The sequence below is a fragment of the Podarcis raffonei genome, chromosome 12 (genome assembly GCF_027172205.1).
Source record: "Podarcis raffonei isolate rPodRaf1 chromosome 12, rPodRaf1.pri, whole genome shotgun sequence".
NCBI lineage: Eukaryota > Metazoa > Chordata > Lepidosauria > Squamata > Lacertidae > Podarcis > Podarcis raffonei.
The window spans coordinates 33,032,010-33,048,374 of NC_070613.1; the positions used below are offsets into that span (position 1 = coordinate 33,032,010).

The 16,365-nt window shown below is 39.7% G+C and overlaps 1 protein-coding gene across 4 annotated transcripts in view; it reads right to left on the reverse strand.

The window, feature by feature from the left end:
* The window catches only part of SNX13 (sorting nexin 13), a 65,137-nt gene that overhangs the window by 12,040 nt on the left and 36,732 nt on the right, over positions 1–16,365 (reverse strand). For 3 of the 4 annotated variants that reach the window (XM_053359147.1, XM_053359144.1, XM_053359145.1), the window contains exons 11-20: positions 14,050–14,138; positions 12,934–13,033; positions 12,247–12,440; positions 11,563–11,667; positions 10,121–10,253; positions 8,712–8,749; positions 7,145–7,214; positions 4,716–4,888; positions 3,413–3,520; positions 1,946–2,056 (exon numbers count right to left, since the gene is read on the reverse strand). In XM_053359147.1, coding sequence (XP_053215122.1) covers positions 1,946–2,056; positions 3,413–3,520; positions 4,716–4,888; positions 7,145–7,214; positions 8,712–8,749; positions 10,121–10,253; positions 11,563–11,667; positions 12,247–12,440; positions 12,934–13,033; positions 14,050–14,138 — 1,121 coding nt within the window. The remainder of the gene's footprint in view (positions 1–1,945; positions 2,057–3,412; positions 3,521–4,715; positions 4,889–7,144; positions 7,215–8,711; positions 8,750–10,120; positions 10,254–11,562; positions 11,668–12,246; positions 12,441–12,933; positions 13,034–14,049; positions 14,139–16,365) is intronic. The other variant, XM_053359146.1, reaches the window with a different exon arrangement.

Here is a 16,365-nt window from a genome sequence, read left to right on the forward strand (position 1 = left end):
ACCTAGAAAAATGTAGCATCAAGCCTATTCACACCTCTAAAGCCAGCCAATTACAGCCTGGTGTGAAATTAGACTTCCCTTTCCAGATGGATGCTCAAGTATTCTCTAGAGCGTTTGGCTGATTGGCCAGGTATGGCTTTTCTTGCAACGAAACTCCACTGACAGCCTCAATTGTTGCGGCTGCCTCTAAAGACTGCTTGGAAACTACAACTGGGGGAAAATATAGCTGCTAGATGGTCAATTGGTTCTAACATGAGAGAACAGAGAACAGTTAAAGAACAGTGTCAAAAGGCAAATGAATTGATATTGATTTATATATAATTTTGTCTTTATCTAACATTTTTATATGTAACAGTGTGTTTTTCTTTAGGTTGTTTGTTGTTGCTTCATTTTTTTGCACACCACTTAGAGATATTTTTATATATTAAACTGTATAGAAATTAAATAACCAATCTATCTCGATTGGCTACTTATTTGTTTCTAGGCACAATTTTAAGTGCTGTTTCTGACAGTCAAAGCCCTAAGTAGTCTGGGACTAAAAAGCATGACATCTACCCCAACACCTTTTTCTGAGGACTCGGTCTGAGTGTTTCTGCTTCTTGAGGTGTTGGCAGTGGCTAGAGAGAGGGGCTTTTTATTACCCCTAATCTGTGGAATGTCCTACGTTTGCTTGCCTGCCAGAAAATGGGTAGGAATGTTTTTTTTCCCTTAGTTTTTATTAGAGTTTGATGCTTGCTGTTGGTACCCAACAAAATTTGCCTGGTGTTTTTTTTAATCCATTAACATTTTGTTGTGGTTTTGTCAATATGTTGTTGTGTCCCTGTTGTATGTTAGCTATCTTAAGAATCCTTGTGGGATAAATGTGTAAAATACATTACTTTCACTCTCTTACCATGTCCATATGACCCTTGTGTAATATCTATAATGGAATTGCAATGCAGGATCATGCAAAATACAGAAACTTCTTTCAGATATAATTATGCATTTGGATTTAAAGCCCGCCATCTTTTTAAGGCAGAAGCACTGCGATTCCTGAAGAGACAACATGGTCTTCAGTCTAGCCCTCAAGGGTTTCTGGGCAAAGGCTCTTTCTTTTTGGCCAAACAAGAAAACCACATATTTTAAAGTGGCATGCAAATGAGCTGATAGGAACTGTACAAACCATGGCACAATATGAATATACACTAATTTAACTGTTCCGTTCAAATGAAAAAGTTTAAGAACAACAAGGATTCAGTCTCCAGGAAGTTACAGAAGCTTGAATCACTTTAGACACATGTATTTTAGTTCAACCTCTACTTAAATTTAATTTTTTTAGAATGGCACAGAAAGCTGTGCCTAATTTATAGAAAGGAATTGTGAGGGCAAAAGGGCTAAGTAAGCATGTAAAATCTGCAAGTTGATCTACTTCAAGCACAATTACTAAATGATCAACTTTGACAAAGTGCTGCATTTTAAAATTTGGTGCTTAGCTCCTTTTGCTTTTTGATGTGAAACAGCCTCAGAAACCAGTTTTAGAGGGAGACATGCATTCTCTCTTTTGAGCAGGTGGTTGGAGTCATGAAGCATGTGGTGCCTGGAATGGGCAGAGGATTTTAGGGTAAATAAAAGGGAAGGGATATTTACATCTTTCAACACTAGGTGCATCTCAGGCTTGATAGCAAACTTATAAACAATACAGAAACTTTTTGCATTACAACCATTCTCTTATGCAAGTTTGGCTTCTTTGCCGATAAATAAATGCTTCTGTTTCAAAAAACAACAACAACCCCTTATTTGCATACTGCATTTATACCACGTGTCCATTCATATATAAATCACGTAATACAAGCTAAACAACAAAGGGCATACAATATGAACAACAGATTATGTTGATTGATTGTGCACAATGTTGTAGGACGACAGCCATCACTGAGCCCTGCTAGACAACAGATAATATTCTTACCTTCCGAGCAATCTCTCCCTTTCCTTTACTGTATGCCTTGTTTTCCAAGAAGTCATACACACAGTGTATTAAAGCTGGATAACATTTCATCACTTCAGGAGTTAACAACAGCTAAGAAGTAAAGGAGGCAGGTAATTTTGGAAGGTGAGCATTTTGGTTCTGAATGATAAAACACGTTACAGCACAGCAGAAATAAGATGTTTTAAATGCTTTTGCATAGCTCCTGCTTCCTAAAAGAACTAGTAGTCCTTGTCCTAAGCAGAATTGGCTAGTTCAGTCTTTCCCCCATTCAAAAAAACCCAAACCCTCTCACGTTAGAAAGTACCTGTCAAATCTTATCAGTTTTGTCTGACATTTTGTGGGCTTTGTGCCCTCAGAACAACCTAGTATGTCTGTACATTTATTCCAATTCCGTCTAAAAATATAAAGGTTACAGGCGTACCATTACTCTCACATTTTAAAGGCATCTTCCATAAAAGCAATTGAAACTGTGCCTAAAAGTAGAATTGGCCCTGACCTCTATGGTGTCATGGGGTCACTCGATTGGGCTGCAACTCGACTTTGATCACGAGGCAGGACCAAAGACTCTTGGGGAAGTGGGTGGCTCCCAAACAGTTTTATGGGCTCCCAAACAGTTTTATGGACTCGCCAAGCTCAAACCCTCATTGGAGTTTCAGGTAGTAAGGAAATAAAAGATGCCCACTTTCCCCTTAAACAACAGGGCATAGAACATGTAAGAAAATGAAGAGGCACATTGCAGTCCATATTAGGGAGTGGCCCTACTGACCCCATGACATCACAGAGACCTACACTTCAGGTCAGTACCAATTGTACTATCTTCTACTAGTATCTTTTTGTCTTTCTTTGAAGGATAGTGAATGGAAAGGAAATAAGATAAAAGGTCTCACAAAGTTATGAAGGAATTGTAGAAAGAGGAAAAAATAGCTTGAGGAAATGTAAGAAAAACAGGAGCTTAAGGCGATGTGATGGCTTTTATCAAGCAGCAGCAAAAAAACTGAATGGGAGCCGCCCACTTTCCCAGAATCTTTGCTCTTGTGTCGTGATCACGGTGGAGTCAGAGCCCAATGCAGTGACATCATGATGCTAGTAGAAGATTGTGACATGTTTCATACCATCAAAAAGAACTACTATGCCTGAAAACACTTTCAATTGTAACATATCAAGTTATCGATCAGCCCGGACACTGAGGTGCAGCTCCGAGGGCCTTCTGGCGGTTCCTTCACTGTGAGAAGTGAAGTTACAGGGAATCAGGCAGAGGGACTTCTTGGTAGTGGCGCCCACCCTGTGGAATGCCCTCCTGTCAAATGCCAAGGAAATAAACAACTACCTGACTTTTAGAAAATATCTGAAGGCAGCCCTGAACTTTGCTGCAAATTTTCAAGAGATCAAATTAGGGAAAAAATTATTAATGCACACATAATGAAAAATTTGAATATAACAACATACCTGCAAATATGCATTTAAATCATTCTTCCTTTTTTCTAAGAAGTCTCTGTCCATGTTGTTGAATGTTTTTTTACCAGGAAGCTTTAACATACTTCCTAGATTTTCAAACTAGAAAAGAACCCATAAATTTTTATTTTAAATATATACCTAACATCCACATCCAAACTGAATTACTATGTATTCATTTCATAAATACATTCCGGGTCCATTTCTGATACAACACTTCCAATCTATTTACTTTGTTTAAGAAATCAGGAAGAAGCTCCCTCACTCACCCCCAGAACTAACTGTGATGGGAAACATCTGGAATGTTACATCTGCACCAATGCTAAGAATGTTTAGTGTCAACTGGACAAGTGAACAACTTGTTTTAGACTGTACCACTTCGGGCTAACAATGTGGGTTCATGCAACTGAATGCTCAACCATGCAGAATAAAGGACCATTAGTCTTATCCATTTATCTGTGTACACAAGATACCCTTTACATACAGGAAATGAAAATGTCAAGGATAGATTTAGCTTAGGTTTCTGCCCGACACATTCTTTTTCCATATGTGTGTGAGCATACAAGATACTTCTCTGAACAGTAATGTGATCCTAAATATCAATTCTGTAGTAGTATGAGAACCTAGGAAACTGCCTGATACCAAGTCAAACCATTGGTCCATTTGGATCAAGGGTAGCCAATATGATGCCCTCCAAATGTTTGTACTACATCATCTTTGACTACTGGCCATGCTGACTGAGGCTGATAGGAGTTGTAGTTCAAAACCTTTGGAGGGCAGCATGACTCTTAACTGGCAACAGCTCTAAAGCAGGCATGGCCAAACTTGGCCCTCCAGCTGTTTTGGGACTACAAGTCCCATAATCCCTAGCTAACAGGACCAGTGGTCAGGGATGATGGGAATTGTAGTCCCAAAACAGCTGGAGGGCCAAGTTTGGCCATGCCTGCTCTAAAGGATTTCAGATGGGGGTCTTTCCCACCCATACCTGGAATTACTAGGGACAGAATCTGAGACCAAAACATAAATTACCACTGAACTAAAATTTAAATTAGCGATGCAGCTGAAGTTTGGAACAGGATTGTTTGGGATATTAACTTACTTTATTCTGAGGTCACTACAAGCCAAACCATAACTTCTCCTAAGTTTGGACTTAGCTTATAGTTAGTTGATCCCAGCTCCAGTAGATTATCAGGAGCACAGACCAGCTAAGCTCACTGAACCTCTTTCATCACTAATTTAAATTAATTGAGGAAGCCACCTGCTCTTTCCAGAAACACATTTTAACTGCAAATATTACCTGCTCAGTAATCCTCATGTGGAAGTCGTGGAAGTCACTGTAGCGACGATATGTTTTCCATACTTCGTCACCATTTGGGGTTCGACGACGAACACTGATAGCGTATAGCGCGTATGTCTTGCCGTGGTCATTGCAAACTCCTGCCACAGTATATGGGTCATAATCAGCATAAACTAGCAATTTAAAACAAAAAACGAAGGAAGAAGAAAGGAACACAAAAGAGGAAGGCGAAAGGGCAGAAGAGACATGAAATGAAGAGATGTTGGAAATGACAAGGAAGTGGAGACAAAATGGGAATGCAAACTGAGGAAGAAAACAAACTGCCTTGCTCTGTGTATGAAATCATAGCATCCTATAATCAAGCGATACTTCAGCAAAATGTTCTTGTCTAGATCAGGGCAGTCCAACCAGAAACCGGGGGACTGCATGCAGCCTTCAAAGCCTTTTGGGGCAGCGCTTGACAACATTTGACACCCCTTTCAACCCTTGTGCTGCCTTCCCAAAGTTGGGTGAGCTAGGTGGTGAGCTATGGGAAGGAGGCGTGGTGGCTCTAACAGGGTCCTAGAGTCCTCCATTCTCCTCCCCAAAGTCTAATTAGCACCTTCCCAGCTTTGGGAAGGAGGTGGGAGGGCTCTATTTGTACAATCAAATGCTGTATACCAGAGTAACAGTATATGATGCAGCTGCATACAAGTTATTTCATTCATTTCTGGCAGTGAAGTCACATAAGATTTACTGAATGGACACAGGCATGCTAGTCTCAGGTCATTTGTTTCTTCTGACTCCTATGATGTACCTGGGCAGGTACCTGAAAAGGGGTACCAACAACAGGAGGTTGATCCCACTACTCCATTGTTGGTTTAGGTTGTATCTGTAGCTACTTAGGAACTGGATATGTCAAACTAACTGAAGCTGTATGTGGTAAATATATGAGATTTGAAAGCTAGAGAGGAACAACTGTCATATATAGAATATAAACTTTTTTGGGGCGAGGGGAACACACACCAAATGAAGAATTCCTGACTCCTAGGATCACAGAAGTTGGTTGTCTCTGTAAAGCTGTCATATTCAGTGGTTATTACCAATAACAGAATATGAAGTGTAGTGATAGATGCAGCCCTGATCTGAAAGCAGCCCTGTTTAGGGAAGTTTTTAATATTTAAAGCTGTATTATTTTTAACACTCGATTGGGAGCTGCCCAGAGTGGCTGGGGAAACTCAGCACGATGGGCGGGGTATAAATAATAATAATTATTATTATTTAGCAACTATAGGCATCTTCCCACTTGTGTACAACCAGCACGAGTACCCCCGCTGACACACCCACTCTTTTCAGTGCCAAAAAGGGGGCAGAAGAGGAGAACCCCCACTCTCAGCAGCCAGGAAGGGAACCCCCACGTAAGTAGTGATTCCCCTGTAACATCAGGCCATTTAACTTACAGGCATGTTTCAGTTTCAATTTTAGGCATATTTTCATTTCCAGCTCTTTTTATATTGGAATCCAACTTACTGCTAAGGCAATCGTTCCATCAATAATTTCTGCTTGTGAAATTTGTCCTTCCATGCACCCCAAAATCTGTTTGAGAGGTTCCTCCAAACTTCTGGAGCAGATCTGGGGATGGGGGGCAGGAGTCCTACTGTGTAAGTGGACATCCTTGTTACTGGAATACCACAAATAGATTCAACACTTTAAAGAGAGTTTCAAATCACAACTGAAAAATTGGCTGCTAGTATTCATGCCTGGAATGAAAAGAGCTGTTCCCCCATCAAGATAGATCTGAAGACCTCTTTATTGTTTAAGAAAAATATCTGAGTGTGCTATAATAATACAGATGTTTGCTTAATGTAAATAGAAGGTGAATGTTAGATGTGAACAAATGAAATTATGGTGCAATACATGCAATTTAATGGTGACATTATTGTGCATTAAATGAAAATGAAACAAACAGTCTTATATTGAATAGTCTAAGACATTCATGGAATTTCAACACAACTAAATGACATTTTAATAATACAGGGAAAAAATCCAAAATTAGAATGGCTTAGGAGCCAAGGAACTCCACGTAATTCCATAACCCCCAAGAAGCCTATAGGCTTGCCTGGAAAACTGCTTTGAAACTAAGGAAAGTTTCAAAAGGTTTGAATGAGTGGTGTGGCAGATGCTCAAGAAAAAATAAGCTTTTAAAATCTATGGGGATACATCAAGCCCCTGCATGAGCCTTAAGCACTTCTTTGTTCTTGGGGTTTGTGAATACCAATAACCACACCAAGCAAGCAGAGATCATGAGGACAAAAAGGTTATGGCGGAAAGTAATTAGGTTTAAAAGAGGTACATGACGGCAGAGTTAATCAAGGTTTATGAAGAAAAGGAACACAACAGCCATGATAGTACGAACAAATATTGAAAGAAAGCATCACTACTGAACTCACCGGTATCTGAAATATATGCATGTAATTGTATTGACTCATCGGCAGGCACATTTGAAAGATCATCCAATGACTAGAAGAAGAATAGCCAGAGTCACAATTTTAGCAAGAATGACAAACTGCTTTGACAGACCAGGAGCCAATATTGTGCAGCATTTTATTCCTGAAAGCCTACAGTGGATGCCTCTACAACTTTGCAAGTAAAGATCAAAAATGGAAGTCAAACTCCATGATTGTCCTTGGCACCCAGTATGCAGATGTATATTTTCCCTGGATATGGAGGTTCCACTTAGGTATCACAGCTACATGTAGCCAATAGACCTATCCTTGAACAATTCCTTCTTAAGGTTGGTATCTAAATTGTATCTACACAATCCTGAGAACGAGGTCTTCATTTGGAATGCTATCACTTGAGATTGTAGAGGGAAAACCATATTTCTGGATGCTTTCTAAGTAAAAACAGAATGTCCTCCAGGCAGTAAACTAGCTTGCCTGAAAGAAAGGTTACCATATCCCTCTCCTTGATATGTTAATAAACTAGCTTCAAAATAAATCACTAGAAATAAAAATTTAAAAACCCCACCAATTAAGTACCACCAGCATCAATTAAATTTGCTTTTCATTAATTAAATAAGTAAAGCTTTAATTACATAATCTCCCAATTAAACAATTACAGGTGTCCCCCACTTACATGGGGATTACATTCCAGGTCCCCGTGGGCATAGGTGACATCACATAAAGTGGGGAGCACCCCACTTTAATAGGGAGGGTGAATGGGGATGAGAGTGAGAGGATGAGGGAGAGGGAGGGGGAGAGAGGCAGATCACCCGGGGCCACTGCCCAGCATGTCCCGAGCCTGCAAGCTTGCCTGCCTGCCTCTGTGTGAGCCTGTATGTGTGGTAGCAGCGGACAGCCATGGAGGCTGAGGACTGAGAAGGGCGCCAAGCAGAACTGGTGCCAGGATGGGGGCACAGATGGGCAGCAGAGGTAGGGAGAAGGTGCCTCCTGCTCTGCTTCTAGTCGATCAATGACAGCAGTCCTGAGCAAGAGAAGGCCTGTTTATTTACTTATATATTTTGCAGTGCCCTGCGTAAACGCGGTCACGTATGTGTGGGATGTGGGAGTGTGTCTGTAGTTTGAAATGACAATAGAAAATTCTACCAAAAATATGTTGCTACTTTTCCCTGCAACTATCCTTATCTTTGGCAGAAGCCCAATGTAAATTTGGGTGGGTGAAATTTGGGTGAAATGTAAATTTGGGTGGGTGAAATTTTCCTGGCCCAGATAAAAGTTGTAAGAAAGCTTCAACTAATTTCTGTTAAGAGTCAGGAGCAGGGTCAGAAAAGGAGATGCCATAGGATGCAGTTGTCACAGCAATGATCTTTCTCTTATTGATATCCTCACTACTTTTTGTTACTGAATGACTGAAAGCACCTGTATGTTTCCCCCTGTCAGATAAAGAGCTGTTGACGGTGATAGTTATCTGGAAGATAGCATAAGGAAAGAGTCCTGTTCCCCCTACCCAACCCTGCCACTGCTGCCAACATTACAGTTGAAAAAACACACTTACCAAATTAATGCTGCCAGTAGGAGAACCATTGAATGATTCTGTCAAAATAAGAGACAGAACTGTATGTCAAAACGTAAAAGTTTAAGCAAGTTAACATGTAAAGTGTTAAATATCAGAATTTCTTCCTGAGTAGAAAGTGTAAACTAAGATCTAATTACAAAACAGTACTGATATCCACATAGTTTAACTTAATGATGAATTTTAGGCTAATCTGAAAGTTGCATGCATCACAGTATTCCTAATAAGATTAGAACAAATACGGTAAACTCTATTAGCAGGCATACAAGTGTGGCCCTAATTTTAAAACTTAAAGGTATTACTAATCTATACCACTAGGTGGCAGCAAAGCACACTTGTTATTTGTCTACTACTATCATATAATATTGCCCTATTTCAAATATTAATAAAATCAGGAATGGTTATGGTAAAAAGTTTAATGACTTTCATGCAGGAGACGTCTCGGGTTGCAGGTACACAACCCATCAGAGGAAGGCATATAAGCTGGAGGAGGGAAGAGGCCCTGTTCTACTGTTCTAGACCTATAGACAGCTGCCTAGAGGCTATAAGCATGTGATCATCAGAGCACTGTGGAACTTGCTGCAAATGCTTCTCTTGCCAATAGAGTTAACTATCAGATGTATGTCTTCCTTATCTGGGATGGGCCACGACAATACAGCAGAACTTAGTATGACAAAGCGTGGGGGAGAGGGGAGAAATTGTAGAATCACACTTGAGTTTTCTTTTATTGAGCAAGCTACAGACTTTTTGCTAGACTTGAAAACTTTGCAAGAAAGTTTGATTTTCAGTTTACTAAGGGGCTGCTTGTAACATGTCATAAATACCAGGATGAAAGAGATTGGATATAGATCATAATTATATTTTGTGATGTTTATATATTTATCTTCCATACCATAAAGTGTACAGTTTATCCAAAGGAAACTGTTCTCTATTCATGCACGATGCAAGCTCAATTCAGAATGACTGCATGTTTTTAAAGTCCTATGGGTATGGCGCACAATTAACCCAACAGTGAAACTTCCTTCTGCTAAGACATATTAGTACCTGTCATCTTAAACACATGCACATGAACATGCACACAATGTGGGCTCCCTTTTGGAAACTGGAATTGAGTAATCAGGTTGGGATTTAATGTACTTTGGTCTCATTTTACTGGACTTATATACACCTTGGTTCTTAAATTGGTACTGGGCATACAGGATGAGATGGGGCAAACATTTAAACAGATTAAAAAAACATCACACAGTAAATCTGATGCTGCAATGATATCACACATAAGCATAAAACATAACTATTAAAGTCTGGAATAAACTTTATTTTTATTTTATTTATTAAATCTGTATATAGCCCGTCATCCAAATATCACAGGGTGGTTCACAACATAAACTTACCCCCTTCACCATCATCTGATCCTCTGAAGCTAGGGTCCTTTAGCATATCTAGCTCCGCAAGCATTCGGACGTAGAGGACATGCAGTCTGAATGAAGGATAGAAGCGTTCGTCCCGGAGCATCATATCATACACCTTATGGAATGGAAAGTTCAGTATTACTCACAATTATGGAATCAAGCAGATTAGACTTTCAAAGGTCTCCTAAATTGTGGCAGAGCACCCAAGGAAGAATGGCAGGCCTTAACAGGTTGAACAACATTGCTTTCCCAATTATAAACCTGAGTATCTCAATTCAGAACACAGCTCATCTTTAGGTGCATGAGTCATGGCAAGCCTTCGGCTCACAAACTTCCCACCTCCCCTTCCCTTTCTCCTTCATAAACACTGTAAAGCTTTTGTTTCCAATTTGTAGTGAATCCATTTCCCCTTTCGTCCACCAGGGGCCGGCAAGGTTTACCTCGCCTGGGCCGGTTCACTCCAGCAGAGGGCCAGATTGCACGTGTGCCCGTGATTTCTAGCATCTGCGTCTACACAGATGCGATTTTCGGCATCTGCACGTGTAGACACAATTTCTGGCACCACAGAAGCGAGTTCCTGCGCTGCGCTGCACCGGTTTAGCGCAGCACACAGGGACACGCCAAGTGGGCAGCTCAGTTCGGGGGTGGCTCGGGGGCTGGTTAAATGACCGCGGTGGGCCACTTGTGGCCCATGGGCCTTAGGTTGCTTACCCCTGGTCCAAACCATAGTTAATTAACTAATGAAGGTCTAAAGCAGTTAACTAATGAAGGTCTAAAGAAGAGCTTTCCAAACTTTCCATGTTGGTGACATACTTTTTAGACATGCATCATTTTGCGACACAGTAATTAAGTTTTACTAGCAAACCAGAGGTTAAACCAACCCCTTTCCAGCCCCGGGAGGAGCGTGGAGAGTGCTTGTGCAACACACCAACACACTAACGTGTCATGACACAGTTTGGAAAGCTCTGGTCTAAAAACTGGGTCAATAATTAAACCAACCAACCAATTTCTCTGCCATGCTGTTAATAAAGCAGTGTTATCCACGCAAAATTGCCCCCAGAACAATTTTGCTGTGCTGCTGATGAATTTATTGCTGTGCATTTTGGAACTGAGAAGCTGGGCACGCCCCAATTAAAGCTTAGTCCAGTTATGATCAAATTCAGAGCAAACTCAACATGGCACCCTAGTTAACTCTGAAAAAAAGGAAGCGAGGGAGAATTCATATGTGGGAGCACTCCATTTTTTAGAAGTTTGGTACTTTTACATCTGCCACAAGCCACAGAAAGCAAGCTATGAGTTGCATGTAATGGAAATGCTGCAATATTTCTGGGATAACTTTGAATTTTCATTGAAAATCAACAAAATCAGTTATTAGCAACCAACTTCCACCACTACATATGAAAAGGAGAATTAGCATACTATACCTTTCTCTGAATCTCATCAAATATTTCGGGAGTTGGATCCTCATTATTCAGTTTCTCTGCCAGTTTTGCAACCAAGGTATCATCAATATTGACTCTTGGTGATGCCTGCCATAGAGAACTCAATAAATTTGTGCACCACGACCTTATTTTAATTTGTAAAAAATAAAACTCAAATTATTATTGCAGAGGGGAAAAATAAAGCTAGAGATAGACACCTAACAAGTAAAGACTGCAAGTTATTTTCATCAAACTAAGATCACTAGTCAAGGGAGAAACATGCTGAGTTATAAGTAGATTCTAGAAATGCTAGTCAGGACCTACCATTTCGTATCTGAAGAAAATATATTTCTTAAAATGTATCTAAAATGCATGTGTGTTAAGTCTTGTCTCTTCAAGAGAAATTTAAAAAGGTACCAAACAACTAAGGACTTTGTCACATTTGGTCTGAATCCCCAAATTCAAATTGACTTGCTCAAAGCCAAACATAAAGAATAAAAATGAAGGACATTATTCTGAGCAAAAAGTAAAGACGGATCCTCTGTAGTTCAATTTTATTAAGTTCATCAGAGCCTCTGCATCTTCAAATATTGGACTGAGGTTCAGCAGCTTGATCTTAAGGTGCCTATGCAACCTTTAGAATACAGCTATCATATAGCTTAATTTTCCTTTAAAACCCATTCTTACCTTCTCTGACAAATATTGATCATAAATTCCAACTGCAGCTGACTTTAATAGGCCTTTGGTTTCTGTAGTCTGATGCCTTCCATCTTTCTGAAGACTCAATAGCACTTCCAGCTGCTGCTGTGCTGTAACCCTGTATCCTTCTACGGTCATCCAGAAAAAGAGATGTGCTTGGCCGCCCATCTGCTGCATGTAATCTGCAAATAATAATTCAGTCACATCTATTAGGATACAAATATCCTACCCAAATAATTTACCCTGAAGAACTACGGTAGATAAAAAAATTAAATTAGCAAAGTGATGCTGATTTTGGATCAGAATAATTATAATCAAAATTATATGCTCAACATACTTACTAACAAATTGCTCTGAACTTTGGTGTTTACATGCTGCTCCCTAAGTCCTATCTACTGCTTCCTTGCTGCTCTGGAAGGAATCATGCTACTTTAAAAATGGCAGAGTTGACAATACATTGCAGCTCTTTAGCCTTGGAATCAAGTGAGCCATTCACATTTAAAAAAAAAAAGAAGGTTCTGCTCATTTGTGTTAGATAGTATGGACAGCAAGGTTTGGTAGTGAAGTGGATATGGCCATTAATTAATTTCTTCTCTCTTTATAATTCATTTGTGCCTACTGCAGGCTATGATGGTATTTCATAGTTTTAAAAACACACAACTACTGTTCTCTTACCCATAAAAAATTGTAGTGCAACATTGTTAATAAGAATGGTGTCCAGAGGGACTGTGCAAAGTTTTCCGAAGTTTGCAGCCAGTTTCACAGTATCTATTTCCTGGATAAAGACCACATCATGTTAATAGGTTCCTAGATTAAAATCAATATACAATCACAACGTAAAACCATTTTAGTAGCATCATGCATGTTTTCCTCCCAAGAAGAAAACTCTCTCTTTTGTCATAGCAACATTTCCAGTAATATGGAAAGTCTGCTGCCCACGAGGTCCTTCAGCTAATCGGGGTGGGGAACCTGCAGCGCTCCACATTTTGTTGAAATCCAACTTCCATTATACCTGGTCACTGGCCATACTGCCTGGGGCTGATGGGAGCTGGAGTCAAACAACATTTTGAGGGCTATAAGTTTCCCTTCACCCAAACTAGGTACAACTGGGAAACAATGCAGGGACGGTGCAACATTCTATGGTTTGTTAAAGGCATTAGGAATAGATTCACTGGGCTGAGGAAGTCATTCAAACATGATGATGCCTATGAAACTGCCAAAAGCAGTTCAGCAGTGCTTCCAATACCAAGCTGGTATATAATGGGCTTTGATACTAACTAGGCTTCGTGGAGGGGGGGGCTGGAAGGGACTACAGAGGGCACCAGCAACCATCACCTCTGCTCTCTTCCTCTAACAAGAGCATTACATGAATGGAACTCCCACCATGTCAGTGTGGGGCAGAGGCAGGGGACCAGGAGAGGGGACCAGTGATGTTATAGATCAGGGACACCCAACATCCAAGAGACTGTGATTTACTTGCACGATTAAAATCTGTCAGTGATCTACCCCTTTGGGGGGGGTTTCAGGTCAAAAATATGAAAAGAAGTGCTCATCAAGAGATCACTAATGAGCCAGCCTCGCTAAGAAAACTCCGTCTTCTGTTCTAGCGACCTAAAGGATGGGGCAAGGGGGCGGGGCCAGAGGGAGGAGCCAAAGATCGGCTGTGACCTACCAAAACCTACTAGGGATCAACCAGTCGATCCCAATCGACCTGTTGGACATCCCTGTTATAGATTATACGTATATACCTGGGTTGATTTTAACACATTCTAGCAGAGAAAACACACTTACTTTTCCTGACTGCAGCCTCAGTATTCTTGAATCACATACTTTCTTCACAAACAATAAGCTATTTATCTGATTTTTTATAGTGTTGATATCTGAAAACAAACACACTAAGAAGTAAGACTCAAAAAGATGGGAAGTATTTGAAGTGTTACAATATAAGTATTGCTTAAAGCTGTCTGTACAGAAAAAAGATGACCAAGAGACACTGAAGCAGTGACTTCACAAATGGAGAAATATATTGATTATTATTTTTAAAGCCAAGGAAATTGTCATTGGTTTCACTAACTTAAATAAATACTAAAAATGCAAAGTGAGGGATATAACATCAAGCCACTCTTGCCTTTGGATTCTGTTTGCCAGCTTTTAGAAATATTTTTAGAAAGTGATAACATAAACATTTTAAAACAAATGGCACAAAAATTAAATGAGCATTAAAAACTCGTTTGGTTTTTAAAAAACTATACTTTTTAAAAACTATAGTTTAGGATACAAATGCAGTTCTGTAACTTTATATGCACTTAGCCCCACAATCAAGGTTGCATGTATTATCTGATGCTGTGACAACCATGATTGCACAATATTTTCTACTGAGGTACAGAATTACTCCATCCTGGTTTTATTTTTACATATAGCGTTTACAGATGCAAATATACACTTTCATGCCTACAGTCTATGCCTTATGAAATCTCACAAGCCAGGTCTAGGATGAACAGGATTTCTAATTCATTGTTTGGGGGCTAGTCCCTTGCCTAGCCCCTTTCCCTGTCCAATGCTAAGTAGAATAAGCTGGCCAAAATAAGTAAATATACAGAATACACATTGCAGTAATATGTGACTGTTTTGGAAAACAATGTATATGCACCATAACCAATAATGGCCACTATTCTGAAATACTAAAAGTATATAGGTGAGATTTGCAAATTTTCTGGATAAACTTTTAAGTCACTAAGAACTATAAACCAATCTGCAATAATACCTTTTACACAAGAATGATAAACTTATTAAGTGCTTGAACCAGGCACAATCCAATTTAAACCAAAGGTCATTTGTATATTCATAATAGACCCTCTTTCCTGAACTGCTTAAGTAACCAATTTTAAATGAGACAATCTGTCAGTCTAGCACTAGAAATGTAGCTCTATGGTGCAGAATTATTGAGAACTACAGGTGGGCAAGAATGAATAGATATAGCTTCTAGATAGACAAAAGTTCCAGACTTGGAAAATCATTATTCTGAAATTCCATCCCATCCCTCCGATTAGGAAATCCACTATCTATCTTCTGTTGTCCATTTAAAAGTGGAGTCTTGGAACTGAGTGAGTAAGGTTCAAAAACCTGTTCATCTATGAACTTAATGCATAGCTTTCTGCAGATCACCAGCAACCTTAGTTACCCTATGGTAATACAAGTAGCCTACTGCATAGGTTGTTGCAGAGAAAACAAGGCAATGATTTTAGGTAAATAAATGCTACCAAAGTGTCCTCATCATTTCTAGCATGGTAAGAATTACCTCAAACAAAAAAAGGTGCTTTTGCATTCCTTGTCTGTGCCTTCTAATCCAGTACACCTCTTAACAGAACAAATGTTATCAAAAGTCACCCTATTTAGCTCAGTGTTTGCCTAGCCATTCAATGGGGGGGATTACATTTTATGAAAACACACTTGGGCTGACTTCCAGATATTACAAATCTTTGAAAGAGTGGCTATTACAACCTTTGAAGGAAGTCGGCAATGAAATTTTGGAAGGGAAAAGGGCACCAGAGTCGTGGAAAGAGGCCTATATTACACTAATACCAAAAACAGAGACTGAAAAGACTCAACTTAGGAACTACCGTCCCATATCCTTATTAAATGTGGATTACAAAATTTTTGCTGACATTTTGGCTAAGAGACTGAAAAAAGTATTGATCGAAGAGATTCATAAGGACCAAGCGGGCTTTCTCCCGGGAAGACACCTATCTGACAACCTGAGGAACATAATTGACATTTTGGAAAAGTTAGAAGTGAATATAAACACTAAAGCAGTTCTGATATTTGTGGATGCGGAGAAAGCTTCTGACAACATCTCTTGGAGTTTTATGAAAAAGAACTTACAGGGTATGGGGGTAGGCCAAGGTTTTGAAAATGGTATAGGTGCAATATACTCTGAACAAAAGGCTAAATTAATTGTAAATAACGTGGTTATGGAAGAATTTAAGATAGAAAAAGGGACACGACAGGGGTGCCCAATTTCCCCATTGCTTTTTATATCGGTCCTGGAGGTCCTGCTGAACATGATTAGAAGGGTTAAAGGTATACCGGTCGGAGCCAAACAGTATA